We start from the raw sequence: 14,295 nt of genomic DNA on the forward strand, positions 1-14,295 counted from the left end.
TCAGTAATTTTTTTTCCCTGCCAAGAAGAGTTCTTCAAGTTTATTAATGACCAAAGAGAATTTACAATGCTTTTATTTTAAGAGCAAGGATTGGAGTTTGAAACAAGAAAAAGTAAAAGCCAACTCCTATGAAATTACATGTTTGACACAATTGTAAAAGAAGTGATTTTCAAAGAAAGGCCCTGATCCTGAAGTAAGAGCTGTGATAGAATCCATTGCTGATATTGCTTATTGGCTGCATGTGATTCATAAATATTTCTGTCACAATTAGTGACTTAAACCTCAAAGATGAAGTTCAATTCTGCTGTTAAACCATCAAGTAAATAAATGTGTTTTACTGAAACTTTTGACTGGAGGATGACACTTGCCAATTATAGTCTATTTTTTAAGTAAGCAAATACTGTCATCCTACATCTTAACAACTGAATTTATCTCCAAATGCCTTTTAGATGTTCCCCTCATGCAATTTACATGCTGTTCTGAGAGCATCCCACCCCGTCATGTCCACAAGTCTAAAGTTCCAAAAGAAAAAGTATGGTTTATTTATAGGTAATTTTTGGGGTATATTTCTTAATTTCTTTATACTACCCTTGGAGAGTGGAAAACATGAACATGGCATGATTTTTTCTATGCCTCCATAAATAGGGCAACAGCTCCCTCACCCCAATCTCCAAAGCTTTAAATTACATTATCCAAGTAAAATATAAAATAGAAAAAGCCTTACTTAAATTCCGGAAGGTCCTTATCAAAATGAACATTATCCTCATAAATGACCCTCAGCTGTTCATCAATAGCAATGACTTTCAACTAGAAGATATAAAACAGGAAGTTAACAAAATCTAGCAATAATTGAATAGCACTGACAACCCATTTATAATAATTTAATTCCCACAGACAAAATGAAAAGAAAAAAAAAAATCACCCCAGTCCATAGAACTCACTGAAAGTAGGGCATAATTTTACATTAGACAAGTTATTATGTGAATTTCCAAAATGTTACCTATTCAGCAACATGTGGGTTTCTTTGTATTTTGTTTCTCCTGTAATGCACAAGATCGGGCTACAGGCATGTGCTAAAGAACAGCAAACATGTTACCAGGTTCATAGTTTGCATCACAGTAGCCAGTTTTTCCAATTCCTCCAAAGAATACAGTATCTTAAATTAAAGATGTCATACCCCTTCTTTTTATGTCACCTACTTTTTTTTTGCCTCATCTTACCAAGGAACCTCACAGACCCTCTAGGGCACCTTGAACACCTTTCCTGCTCCCCAGATGGTGAGCAAATTTAACTCTGCCCATTACATAAGTATATTTTGAGCTACTGCAACAGAAAGCAACATCCTCAACTCCATAAAGCTGAGCCTTCTTGTAAGCACAAATTAGAAGGGTACCACAACCTTTCCCCATCTACCTTCACTCAAGTTCACCTAGTTCTGAAGAAAGACAGTAAGAGCTGAGAAGAAAAGCAAGAAGGAAGCTCATATTCTGTGCCTATTTCAATCAGGGGGAGAGTGCAAACTGCTTCTAAAGGAACTGATTTTTTAAAAAACCTACAAAGACTGTCATCTCAAGGAGCTGCATTCAAATAACAAGGCCATCCCCATTTTTACCATAGCAGTGTAGAGCCATTATCTATGCCCTGGCACTACTCATTACCAACCTGCACTAGCTTAAAAATGGCTCTAACCCACTGCAGCTTAATTGGCTCTCTGCTTGCAGCATGTCCCCATAAAAACACTTGATCAACCTAACCTGGATGTGTCTTTTCAAGCTCCCAAACTTCAGCACAACCATAATGGTGATTTATGCTCGAACACCTATTTTTAACATGTTCAGGCCTCTGCACAACTTGGGCAGAGTTTCTATTGGCAGTGCAGCAATACCCGGTTGTGCCGACAAAGTAGAATTTCAAGCAGAAACCTGAACATCCAGGTTCAGAGTTTTGATTCACACAAAGACACAGGGAAGCCAGGTTTGGGTGCAAATCCCAGCTCCTACAGCAGCAGGTAGGGGGGGTCTATATGCGGCCTAAATATAAAGGACCACAGCACTCCTCCAAGATTTAACCCATCCCTAGCAGGACGGGGAAACAGGACACATTAGGACATACAGCCCACTGCTCCAGATGGGGCAAACAGAAAGGGATGAAGGTGAAGGGGATATGAGAACAACCAGGTACATGCACTGTGTGCAGGCCATAGACATCTTAAAAAACACAAGTCACTCAGAAATATTATGGCCATAAGCTAAAACACAGGAAGTTCTGCTTCAAAATGAGGAAGAACTTTGTTACATTGACTGTGGCTAAGACTGGAACAGGATGCTCAGGGAGGACATGGATTCTCCCTCTCTGGAAACATTCCAAACGCACCTGGATATATTCCTGTGTCCAGGTGACCCTGTCTTGGCAGGAGGTTTGAACTGGATGATCTCCAGAGGTCCCTTCCACAGACTCACAGAATCGGTCAGGTTGGAGGGACCGTAGCGGATCATCCGGTCCAACCTCCCTGCTTTAGGAAATTCGTCCTTAAGCACATGATTCTGTGTAGCCATCTACTGACTGCCTCTAGTGACGGAGAGTCCGCAACCTCTCCGGGCAATCCAGCCCTAAGGATTGTGTGATTCCGTGAATAATTTGGCGTCAGCCGTGTCGGGCTGCAGCGGGTGCGAGCCCCGGGCAGGGAGCCCCGGGCAGGGAGCCCCGGCCGGGCCCGGGGACCGCGAGCAGCCGCGCACGGCAAACCAAACCCGCCGGGGGAAGGCGGAGAGCGGGGACGGAAGGAGCGGGGAGGGGACGGAAGCGGCGCCACAGGGAAGGCCTGGCCGCGATCTTGCTCAGCAGCCGCGGTGGAGGCGGGGAGCGCCGAGTTCATCCCCCGCATCGCTCCGGGACAGCCCCCGCTGCCCGCAGCCCGGGCCCGCGTTCGGAGCCGTGCCGGGCAGTGCCCACAGCGGCCAGGGCAGCCCCACAGCGGCCAGGGCAGCGCCCACAGCGGCCATGGCAGCACCCACAGCAGCCAGAGCAGCCCCACAGCGGCCAGGGCAGCACCCACAGCGGCCAGGGCAGCCCCACAGCGGCCAGGGCAGCACCCACAGCAGCCAGGGCAGCACCCACAGCAGCCAGGGCAGCCCCACAGCAGCCAGGGCAGCACCCACAGCGGCCAGGGCAGCACCCACAGCAGCCAGGGCAGCCCCACAGCAGCCAGGGCAGCAGCCAGGGCAGCACCCACAGCGTCCAGGGCAGCCCCACAGCGGCCATGGCAGCACCCACAGCGGCCAGGGCAGCGCCCACAGCGGCCATGGCAGCACCCACAGCACCCAGGGCAGCACCCAGGGCAGCACCCACAGCGGCCAGGGCAGCCCCACAGCGGCCAGGGCAGCACCCACAGCAGCCAGGGCAGCACCCAGGGTAGCACCCACAGCGGCCAGGGCAGCGCCCACAGGAAGGGGAGGGCAGGGCAGGGCCGGGGGAGGCGGCGCGGTACCTGCTGCGTGCTGAAATCCCAGCCCAGGTAGCAGGGAGCGGCCATGGCACGGCACGGCCCCGGTCCTCAGCCGGGAGCCGGGGCAGGGAGCGGGAAGGGGGCGGCTCTGCTGGCCCGGCCTCCCCGGGCAGCACCGCGGCTAATGAGTGCTCGGGGGCAGGGAGCGGGACGAGCGCTCCATCCCTCGCACGGAGGGGCCGGGCAGAGCTCCGGGGCTGATGCGTGGTGGATCCCGGCCGTGGTGGGGTTTGTCTGTCCCGGACACAGACTCATTCCCCTCTGTGCAGCCCCAGTTCACACAACGGGGCAAGGTGATGCTGTTCCTTCATTGCAGATTGCGCAAAGCAGGGAGCTGGGTGGTAACGCACAAAAGGCTGGCGCGCAGGTCATCAAAACTTTACACTGTTTATAACAAAGGCGTCAGCTTTTATTGGTTACAAATTACATGCCTTATACCCGCATTTGAGTCCATGACTCCATGAGTTGGTCGAGATTACCTACTGCTGTAACCACATTTCCCCCCGTTTCTGCTCAGTTCTGCTGAATTCACTCTTGGTGGCTCTTGTCCAGCCCATTCATCTGGGCACCGTCTTCCCTTTTCCTTAAAACAAGAGATTAACCAAGCATACGGAATTCCCAATGCAGTTGCTCAATCCTAATTGTCCAGCTACAGCTACTGGTTAGCGACTAAAAAAAAAAAAACACCTGCAAAGTTTGGCACAGACCCTTGTTCAAATCTTATGGGGCTTGGGATCAGGATGATGGGATGGTGGGATGATGTGATGGTGGGTGTGAAAAATGCATACTTTTATGATTGGTTTTTCGCAAATGTTATAATGAATATTATATGTGTAATGATAGAACGTTATGCTGTATTAATTCTCTTAAGTAGTGTGTTAAATATAGTTTTAGGTTACAACATAATGTTGAAATAGAAATCTGTGATGTAGGATTATTTTACTAGCTCAAGCAAGAGATGAGATAATCAAAAAGCTCTTCACACTGAGATGACAGTGACGTGGGGCCCATGAAGAGCTACTGCCACCTTATCAGAAAATACAAACATTCTTCCACTTCTCTCCGTCTTTATGGAACCACCAGAATTAAGAGGAGGAAGTTGACAAAAACCAGAAAAGTTCTTAATTTGCAAGGAATTTATGCATCATGTATGAGATATATGAATTTGCAACAGGCTACTGTTTTTAAGATTATTCCTTTCTTCACAAGGCATGTTTTTTGTGACTTGGTGTCCAAGAGCATCCGGATGTCCGTAATTCTTTGCTTTTATTGTCTTGCAATTGCCCTAACTCTACATTTTGTTACTGTAATTGTATTACTATTTTTATAATCATTTTATTATTATTAAACTTTTAAAATTTTAAAAACCAAGTGATTGGTGTTTTTCACAGTGGGTCACACTGTGCCAGGGTGGTGCATGGGGCAGCTGAGCACAGATAACCAGACCCATACACAGGGATCTCCAGGGGCAGCACCCAGGCCAGTGAGAGAACACCAGAGTTGCCATGCAGGAGCCACCCAGGGTCCACAATCAGATCAAAATGAGGCAACCTCAAGCCACAGACCCAAATAATTACATAAATTTTAATAACCTGTTACTGCAATTATTATCCCAGAGCCCTGTTGTGGTATCACACTCTAATGAGCACAAACACACAGCATTCCATTTTAAAACACACTATTGTTACTTTGGCTGAATTATTGTTTTCTAGTTTCCCTTTTTTCACTTGGGAGGGTTGGGAAGGTTTTAGGGTTTTGTATTATCTGCCCGTGACAAGAGAAGTGGTATTCCTTAATCAAAAGAAGACTCGTTTAAAATACTTCCATTCTGTAATCAAGGCAGTATCTCAGCAGAGCCTTAATGAAGTCAAATAGGGTTTGCATGCCCAGGATCTTAAACAATTTTTACAGTACAAACACTTAATTTGAGATAGTTCAGCTGGTCAGAGCATGGTGCTAATAATGCCAAGGTTGTGGCTTTGATCCCTGTATGGGCCATTCACTTAAGAGTTGGACTTGATGATGCACGTGGGTTTCTTCCAGCTCAGAACAGTCTGTGATTCTAACTATAAAATATGAAATTCTGTCACAGATTGAGCATTTAAAAATATATCCAATGATTTCTGAAAGCCTTAACACCCATTGGTTTATACTTTCAGTATTTCTAGTTATTGTTATAAAGAACAACCTTTAGAACAATGGCCACCAGGAAGTGGTGGAATTTGCCTGCCCCTGAAGAGCTTATGCTGGATTAACCTGTCCTGAAGAAATGTCTCACTTAACCAGAGGCTGTGAAGGAAATAATGTTTTTGAAATGTTACCAAGAACTGTTTCCTCAGTGTAATTTACACCAGAAAACAAAGGATCAAATAACACACAGAGGCTGGGTTTTTTATTAATGCAGAATGTGGCTAGTGAGCCAAAGAGGACAGGTTTGCTCAGCCCTTTCATTGGCTGCATAGTCCCTGTAAACCATGACAAAGGCTGAGGCTTGAAGCACTGCAATTTTCAAAAGATTTGATAAACACAACAAGAAACTGAAGTCTGTAAGTCTGATCGTAAGAAGGATGAATGACTTCTGAAAAGGAGAAATTAGCAGATTTTAATTTTTTTATGGAGGTATTGGCTAATATAAAGGGAACCAGAGTTTATAAATTAAAAAAAAAAAAAAAAAACAAAAAAAAAAAAACCAACATCTAGTGAGGATGTAAAAATCAGTTATATTCTTCAGCAATCAGGTCAGAATAATCTCAAAAAAACCAAGAAATTACTTGACTTAAACCATACAGAAAAGCTGGGACTGGAATAACCTCCCTTGTATTATCAATCTCCTTAATTAGGAATAAGGAGTCAAGACAAGACAGGAGGAGAATCCACCAAAGGACAAAGTGGGAATGTTATTGTTGCTACTTTCACTGTTCATGTTTCTCAAAAGAACTGAAGGATGTTTGTAGAATCAATGCCTCACCCAGTTACTCTGTTGCCCATCTTTTCATCAAGTGTTGTCTCAAATTTATTATTTAAGGATGGAAAATGTGCATTGCTGCTGTTCTGTCTGGACTCAAATTCATGTTTAGAGATACTGCCACAGCCTCCAAAAATGTTTCCTGAAAGCAAAGAAGGTTTAGCTGTGCATTTATCAGTGAAGTTGCATTCATGTACTGGTGAGGTTTTAGCACTGACAAATCCAGAATTTCCAGAGGGAATGGACAAAATGCCGTTTATAATTGAAATGTCACCACTGCAGATTAACAGCTCGAGGCAAAGCACAGATTAATCACTCAAGACATGTGGAGCAGAGTAAAGGGAAAAGCAAGTTTATTCCCCTTTTCCTATTAACTAGTTTCTGACCTGATGGAGAAGCAATACTTCCATGCTTTCCTAGGCCCCTGGCTGTTTAGATAAGTTACAACTAGGATGCCAATTAAAGCTATTTTTTCTTACCCCACTGTCAGTTAACTGCACCTGCACATTTGTATCAATTCATTGCAAAATGTAAATTAACTGTATTCTACATACCTACATACTGAGATTTTTCACTTTTTATTCTCACTTCCAGTACCAAAACCTTCCTCTGATCTCAGCTGTGCCCTGATGTGAACTTAGATTTAACAGCCCTCTTCAGCTTTGCACAGAGGAACTCCTTCCAAAACAGTGATAGTCTAAATTCCAGGCTTCATTATCATCACATCATCTGAGACATGCCAAGCTAGAGAGCAGACAGACCAGACCTTTGCTCTAAATTAGGGTGACTGTATTGACAGCAGTCCAGCTAACCTGATTTATACCAGCTACATAATTTAATGGGATGTGGAAGGATTCACACCTCCACAGGAAACCCATGGGCAACTACAAAGCTAACAATCCTCCTGCTCCCAGAAGTACATTTTGGGCACCTAACTAGTTATTTTAAGTAGCAGGCAGCCAAGTGTTTCTAAGCCCCAAGCAGGTATTCTACATTGCATAGGTGGGCCCAGCAGAAGCAATGGGACAGCAAATAAAGACTTAAGTTACAAACAGGCAATAAACCACAGCAGCCCCTGTTAGTACAGGCATTGTTAAGTCTGCTGGCACAATTATCCCAGTAAGAAATCTTGTGGTTCTTTAATTAGCCTCAGAAACATTAAACATAGTAAGCTGGGTCAGATGCAAGCCAATTTTGCCAAGTAACCTTGGTCAGGCGCACTGCTGCTAATGAGGTAGGAGATGTTTACAATGTTAAGCTCCAAGTAACACAAGAGTAACACATTAACACATCACCTTAAAAAAAGAAATAGTCTCAGCCTGAGCACCGACCTGCCTGCTAGAAAAGTATCTGAACCATGGCAATGCCCTAAAGGTCATTCCCTTTCTAGCTGGCATTGTAAGTACTCTTATCACAAAATCTCCAGCAATGTTTAACTCAGTACTGAAAATATAAAATACCACAGTACCATAAATTAAAATATGAAGTTTCTCTTCTTTTTATTGAGATGGCATTATAATACCAAAAGTGTTTTTCTTTCCCTAAATATGTGCTTATCCGTTGAAGTTATTTTTCCACATGATCTTGTGGTAACCATTATGTTTGTCCATATCTCCAAATGCAGTGGAAAATCTTCACTCTGTAAGAATAAGAACTTGATGTTTAAATGGATTGAGGTGGCTGGTTTTTTACTGACTGTGCTGTGAACACGTGAGTGTGAGGAAGAACTTTGATGCTGTGCTGGCTGCCCAGAGCGGTTGTGGAATTGTGGAGTCTCCCTCACTGGAGACATTCCAGGACCATCTGAACACAATTTTATGCAACATGCCCTAGGACAGCCCTTGCCCAGGGATGTTGGCCCAGATGACCCACTGTGCTCCCTTCCAGCCTGACCCACCCTGGGATTCCATAAAGGCACATACAAAGATCCAGCGAAATCCCTGTGAATCCACAAGAGGAATCCCAAAGCACAGTTGTTGCATAGAGACTAAAAATGTAGATTATTTAAGTATAGTAATTACTCCACAAACTTACTGGCTGAGTTAATTTTTTGACATGTGCATATTCAATATGCCAGGTGTGGTACTGCATTAACCAGTTAAGGCCCTTTACAGAGAACCCATGAGGAATTGGTGCAGGAATCCATACAAAAGCACACACAAGCACACAAATAATGGGTACAAGAAAAGAGTTTAAATGATGGCTCAACTACACAATCTCAACTATACCATCAGTTTTATGGATACTGGTCTGTTTGCAGCTTTTATTTGATCATGCACATAAAATCCTCCAATTCCACTTCTATTGAAACCAGCAGAAGATGTTTTGACTTCAGTGGGTACTGAATCAGGCACTGTGGAATTTTATCTGGTTTTATATACTCTAGTTTATATACTCTAGTTTTACAGTTGTAATTTCCTTGACTCAATTAGGCTACCAGTGATTATGAAGTGCAGTACAAAGTCCTCATGAGATTTCTGAATGGAAGTGAAGGATGCTTCTGAATAACAAATTATTTTTAAGATACTTTCCTCCCCTGCATAGATTTCAAGTCCACGTTCATTCTCACAATAGAGGCAGTACTTAACCATCCTCTTTGGAGGAGTACCCTAACTACAGCCATATGCAAGGTTCATAAAAGTTAACTAATGCACCAGCAGAGTTTCTTGAAGATGAATACCAAACTGGTTTGTGTTCTAGTGCTCAAAAGCAAATATCTCAGGAGCAAGATTGTGTCATCCAGATAAAATTTTCATTAACAACACATTAACCAGTTCTTCCACGCTGTACTTGATTCTTATCAAACTTCACTTACAGATAAGTACATCTTATTGATTAAAAGCAATCGAAGATAAACTCATTCCTACTCTAACAATGCCTGAACTGGACACTAATAAGGGACAAACTTTGCTCTTTTCAGCACCATCCAGGAAGGACCAAAAATCCTGCAATCAAGAGTAAGTCATAATCCTGTCATTTTTAGGTGGAAAAATCAAGGCAGATTTTTAGGTGGAAAAGTTGCATAGCTTATACAATTTGTTTTACACCCTGCTTGAAATTCCTACAGAATTCCTATATGCCTGTTATGTCTCCTGGGAGAACAAATAATCACAGGCCGTTGTCACCTCCTAGAACTGTAGCCTTCATAATTCTATGGATAGGAAACAGTCAGAAAAGTAATTGGTACAGAAGAGAAGGAGGCCAGGGGAACTGTGAGGGAAGTTGTCAAAAGTTAATTCATTTAAAATCTCTAACTGGTAAATATGTTCAGTTTCTTCTTAGACTTGCCTCTGCACATTGTCACTTCTAAAAGGGAATTTCAGAAGTTCTTGGTGGGCAGGGATAGCAGAGTTTAAAAATTACCAATTCCTGACCCTCAGTTTTGGAGGATGGCTGTTTGCCCAGGATTCCAGTCCTATCAACGAGACAACCAACAGAGGGAGCAGCTTTCTAACAAAGCACATTTCAGCATTTTAGTTTACTTTTTGTAGCAACTCCAAAGGAATATGATTTCATCCTCAACAAGTCAAGACAGAAGAACAGAGGTTTTTAAATGCTGTTTATGTCAGGCCCAAAAAACACATACAGAACATGTGCTGCATTTAGCTCCTCAAGAGCAGCACTGAATTTGATATGCAGCAACACAGTAACTTCTGTTTAACCACTTTACCATCCACAACAAGGAAAAAAAAAAGACAAAAAAAAAAAAAAGTGGTTCTGTAAAGGAGACTGGACAGCACCAAGCTCCTGACTCCTGCAAAGCCAGATGAGTGAGTACTAAATCACAAGATATCAGGTTGGAAGGGAGCTCAAGGATCAGCTGGTCCAACTTTTCTTGCAAAGCATGTAAAACACAAGATATTTGGTATGAAAGCCTCAGTGCTGACTTGCTGTGTTTGATTTAAGCCTTTAGATACACCCAGGCAGAGTGCAGGATCAGAGATATTTGGTATATGCCTACCTACACACACTACCTAATTATATTTACATAAAGACACAAGGAATAAAATGGGTATTTTCACAAGGAAATGTGAAGAGGGACTACATGCAACCCAAGCTCAGCAAACCTTCAGAGGAGCCTGAAGGGCAGCTGGTCCCTTCCTTTGACATACTTGAACCCTTTAGGTCTGAAAGCACAGAAAAGATCAGATCAGTGGAAACATTTCAAGATCATTTTGAAAACTTCCATCATAGGATCCTTCACCCCATTAGCAAGGACACACAGAGAGCACCAGAAATAATCTTGCACCATCAGAAAGTCCTGTGCTCTACTCACAACACACCAACACACCGTAGCTGGGGCATGCTTTAAGGTTGTGCTTTCAAACAATAGAAATGTGTCTGCCCTTATCAAAAATCTCACTAAGAAGTAAACAATTACTATTGATTCTACTAATACTGCCTGGAATCCAAATCATAGCAGCCACCTTGTTTCTATCTTCCTTTGTGCTATTACATTTTCTTATAATAAAATATTCACTTTTTTACACTTCAAGACTGCTCTTCAATAAAAATTTTAAAAGCACTATAGAAAGCTAGAGAAAGGGGATTATCACAGTAACTTTGATTTTCCTTCTCAGTGCCAGTTAAAATCTACAGACATTTGTATTCTGCCTTTTTAACCTCTATGAAGAGTGCTGAACATGTCTATAATTCAGCACACGAATATCATGAATAATATACCTCTAGTCTCAGGTGTGCAGTAAAACCCAGTGTTACAGGAAGTGCATTCAGTCAGTTAACCATTTTGAGCATTTTTAATTATCTTTAAATCAACAATTACTCCTAAAAGGTCCTCCAAACAATTTTTAATAAAAAACTAATTTACTACACACAAATTAATTAGTTGAAGATAAAATTAGTGGCATCTTTTTAAATGAGATTTTGCATCCAAGGTCAAGGGCAGTAAACATCTGCTTCAGGTTCTAAAAGACACAGCTTGTGGACTATGAAATATTCTCTTTTTTTTTTTTTTTTTTTTGCCTCAAGGAAATGAAGAATTGGTTCCATTGTGGTGGAAGAAAAGACTTAAGGGAAATAGGGAACTTCAGACTTCAGTGGATAATCAAGTGAAAACCACTCAGATGATGTTTTGATCAGTAATTTGTTCAATTAAAAAAGAACACAAATCTAATAATGGAAATAAATTTTCAGAACCTGTAATGCTGTTCAGAGATACATGTGCCAGAGCTAGAAAAGGGTTTGGCTGCTGATACTCCTCTGCAACCTAGAGCAACCCAAATGGAGATCTCTAAGGTGTTGGGCTCAGGCAAACACTGTCATGCCACTCCAATAGTGCCACCTGCTGCACACTGGGAAAGTGTACAGGGCTCTGGAGCTCCAGGCAACTCGATTTATAGACTGATTGACTGATTTAAAAAGAAATTACATGGTGTGAACGTATGATCATGCACACTATGTTATTTTTATTTATTAGGAATGCCTAAACAGGCAATACCTAAAAGGAAGTTGTTCCACTATGATGTAAGAACAGAACCTGTGGGTAATCTATTTTCACGTTTGTCCCAGTGGCATAACAAGGATTAGCTACATCAGCTCACTACACATCAAAGTCACAAATAACCTCATGTACTTTCTGATGTCATGGGGATTAGAGCTGCAATTTATTTTATTAATCATATCCTGATTACAAATTATTCACAAAAAACCACACACATGTATATATATGTGTGTGTGTGTATATATATACAGACACAGAGACATGCCTTGATAGCAAAGTGTACCTGCACAAACACACACACACACAAACCCACACACACCACCACAGACTGATTCAATCACATCTCAAATCCTGTGTGCAGTTTTGGGCCTATCATGACAAGAAAGACATTGCTGGAGTGTGTCCAGAGAAGAACAACTGAGCTGGGAATGGGCCTGAAGCACAAGTCTGATGAGGAGCAGCTGATGGAGCTGTGGGGGCTCAGTCTGGACAAAAAGAGGCTCAGGGGGGACCATCTCACTCTCTACAGCTCCTGACAGGAGGTCGTAGTGAGGTGGGGGTTGGTCACTTCTCCTGGGTAACAAGTGGCAGGATGAGAGGAAATGGCCTCACATTGCACCAGGAGAGGTTCAGACTGGATTTTAGGAAATTTTTTTCATGGAAAGGGTTATAAAGCCCTTGGGGAATGGCACCTGAGAACATGGTTTAATGGTGATCATGGTGATGCTGGGTTGACTTGCTGATCTTAAAGGTTTCTTCCGGCCTTAACAATTCTGTGCAGACTCTGTTCACAAGTTTTCCCTGAGAAGCAAACTGCAGTGTGTATGGGATTGGCTGAGCTAATCCTGTTTGCAGTTCCTCCTCTCTGCTGTACCACCTGGACCCATTCCCTTTGTCTCACTGGCCATCTGGCTCCTTTACCTGCTTTGTGGTTCTGTTGCTTACCCGTGGAACTGCCTGGGAGGGGACTGACTTGTATAAACCATTCACACCACTACGTGTGATGGCTTGTCTGTGATCCTGAGGGAAGGGTGCAGCACAAATAATTAATAATAATTTCCGGTCAGATACAAACTCATCACATGTTAAATGCGCTTCTAATGAGAAGTGAAGCTCACATCTCTGAAGACAGAGCCTGTGTTTCTGGATAAAGGATGCTATCCCAGTAATTCTTCCTGCCACACACAGGCAGGCTGCACAAGTCACTTTTACAGGTCAGAGAGTCAAATAGTGTGACTGGAATTTTAAAAAGGTTGGGTAACTTTTATGACCATTAATAATGTTTGTATTGAATACCAGCTCAAACTGTAATGAGGTTAATTAAATCTCCTGTCCCAATGTATAAGCCAGCTGCCTGAAGGTCCAGAGGCAGACTCCATGTGACAACAACTCAGAACACTGGACAATCAAGGCAATTGAGGCACTGCTTGCTAGAGAGCACCAGGCGTTTGTCACTGCTGAAGGCAGAGAACTAGAGTAGATCTAACAAAGCCATGATACATCAGAACAATTCCAACATGACATGTGCTTTTTCTGAGGTAGAGAGAAGCCAACTTCAAGAGTATCCACAGTGTCTGACAGAGTATTGTATTTACTGTTCTCTCCCTGGCTAAGGCAGGAAAGGACTACAGCAGAAGTAGGTAACACAACTGTAAGACACAAGCATATTGGGAAGGCAGGAGTAATTATTAACAAGTCAGCTACAGCAGACTTACACATGTAAGGCTGTTGAGCCTTCCCAGAACTCTGTGCACTGCCTATCTAGAGTCTTATCACCTGCAGGCACAGAACTTCCGAGGGGATTCCCAAGACCTGCAGGATTTCAGCCTGATTCAATCAATCATTTATGTGCAACCCAAGGAATCAGGTGGAGCAAGTGAAATGTCTGAGCTCGGCCAGCTGGGAAGTGCAAGCGTGTTGAACAGTCTCAGCAAAGAGAACGACTGCAACATTTCAAGCTCCTGCCAAAAGCCTCCTCTGAAATCACCCACTGCAGCACTTTGGGCACAGCAGCAGATTTCTGCTACAAAATGCATGCCAGCCTGCAACAAACTGAACTTTTACCCTTTCCTAAATAGGAAAGGGCCCAGAATTTCTGAAGCTGCAAGGAAGCTTGGGTTGTATGTCTTACAATATTCAGAAATACCTAAAACTTAGTCCAAAATGTGACTAAAAGTTAAAATAGCAAAGTAGTCCTTCTAGTTACACAGATCAACCTACTGAGGGTTTACTACTTTTACTAGCTACAGAAGATCATGACTACATAATCTTTAGTATATTTAGAACTTTTAAAATAAATGAATACAACCTCTGCTCATGTCTGTTCTTGTTTAATAGGTCTTAGTAAATGGCATTTTTTTTTTC

At 42.8% G+C, this 14,295-nt stretch overlaps 1 protein-coding gene across 3 annotated transcripts in view; it reads right to left on the reverse strand.

Annotated features, from left to right (window-relative positions):
* The window catches only part of XYLB (xylulokinase), an 82,390-nt gene extending 78,742 nt beyond the window's left edge, over nucleotides 1–3,648 (reverse strand). Inside the window, exons 1-2 of one of the 3 annotated variants that reach the window (XM_030264222.4) lie at nucleotides 3,488–3,645; nucleotides 725–807 (exon numbers count right to left, since the gene is read on the reverse strand). In XM_030264222.4, coding sequence (XP_030120082.4) covers nucleotides 725–807; nucleotides 3,488–3,532 — 128 coding nt within the window. In that variant the 5' untranslated portion in view covers nucleotides 3,533–3,645. Of the gene's footprint in view, nucleotides 1–724; nucleotides 808–2,373; nucleotides 2,514–3,487 lie in introns of those variants that run through there. The other 2 variants (XM_072925302.1, XM_030264223.4) reach the window with 2 other exon arrangements.
* Between the last annotated feature and the right edge of the window lie 10,647 nt (nucleotides 3,649–14,295).

The sequence above is a fragment of the Taeniopygia guttata genome, chromosome 2 (genome assembly GCF_048771995.1).
Source record: "Taeniopygia guttata chromosome 2, bTaeGut7.mat, whole genome shotgun sequence".
In the NCBI taxonomy this organism is placed as follows: domain Eukaryota; kingdom Metazoa; phylum Chordata; class Aves; order Passeriformes; family Estrildidae; genus Taeniopygia; species Taeniopygia guttata.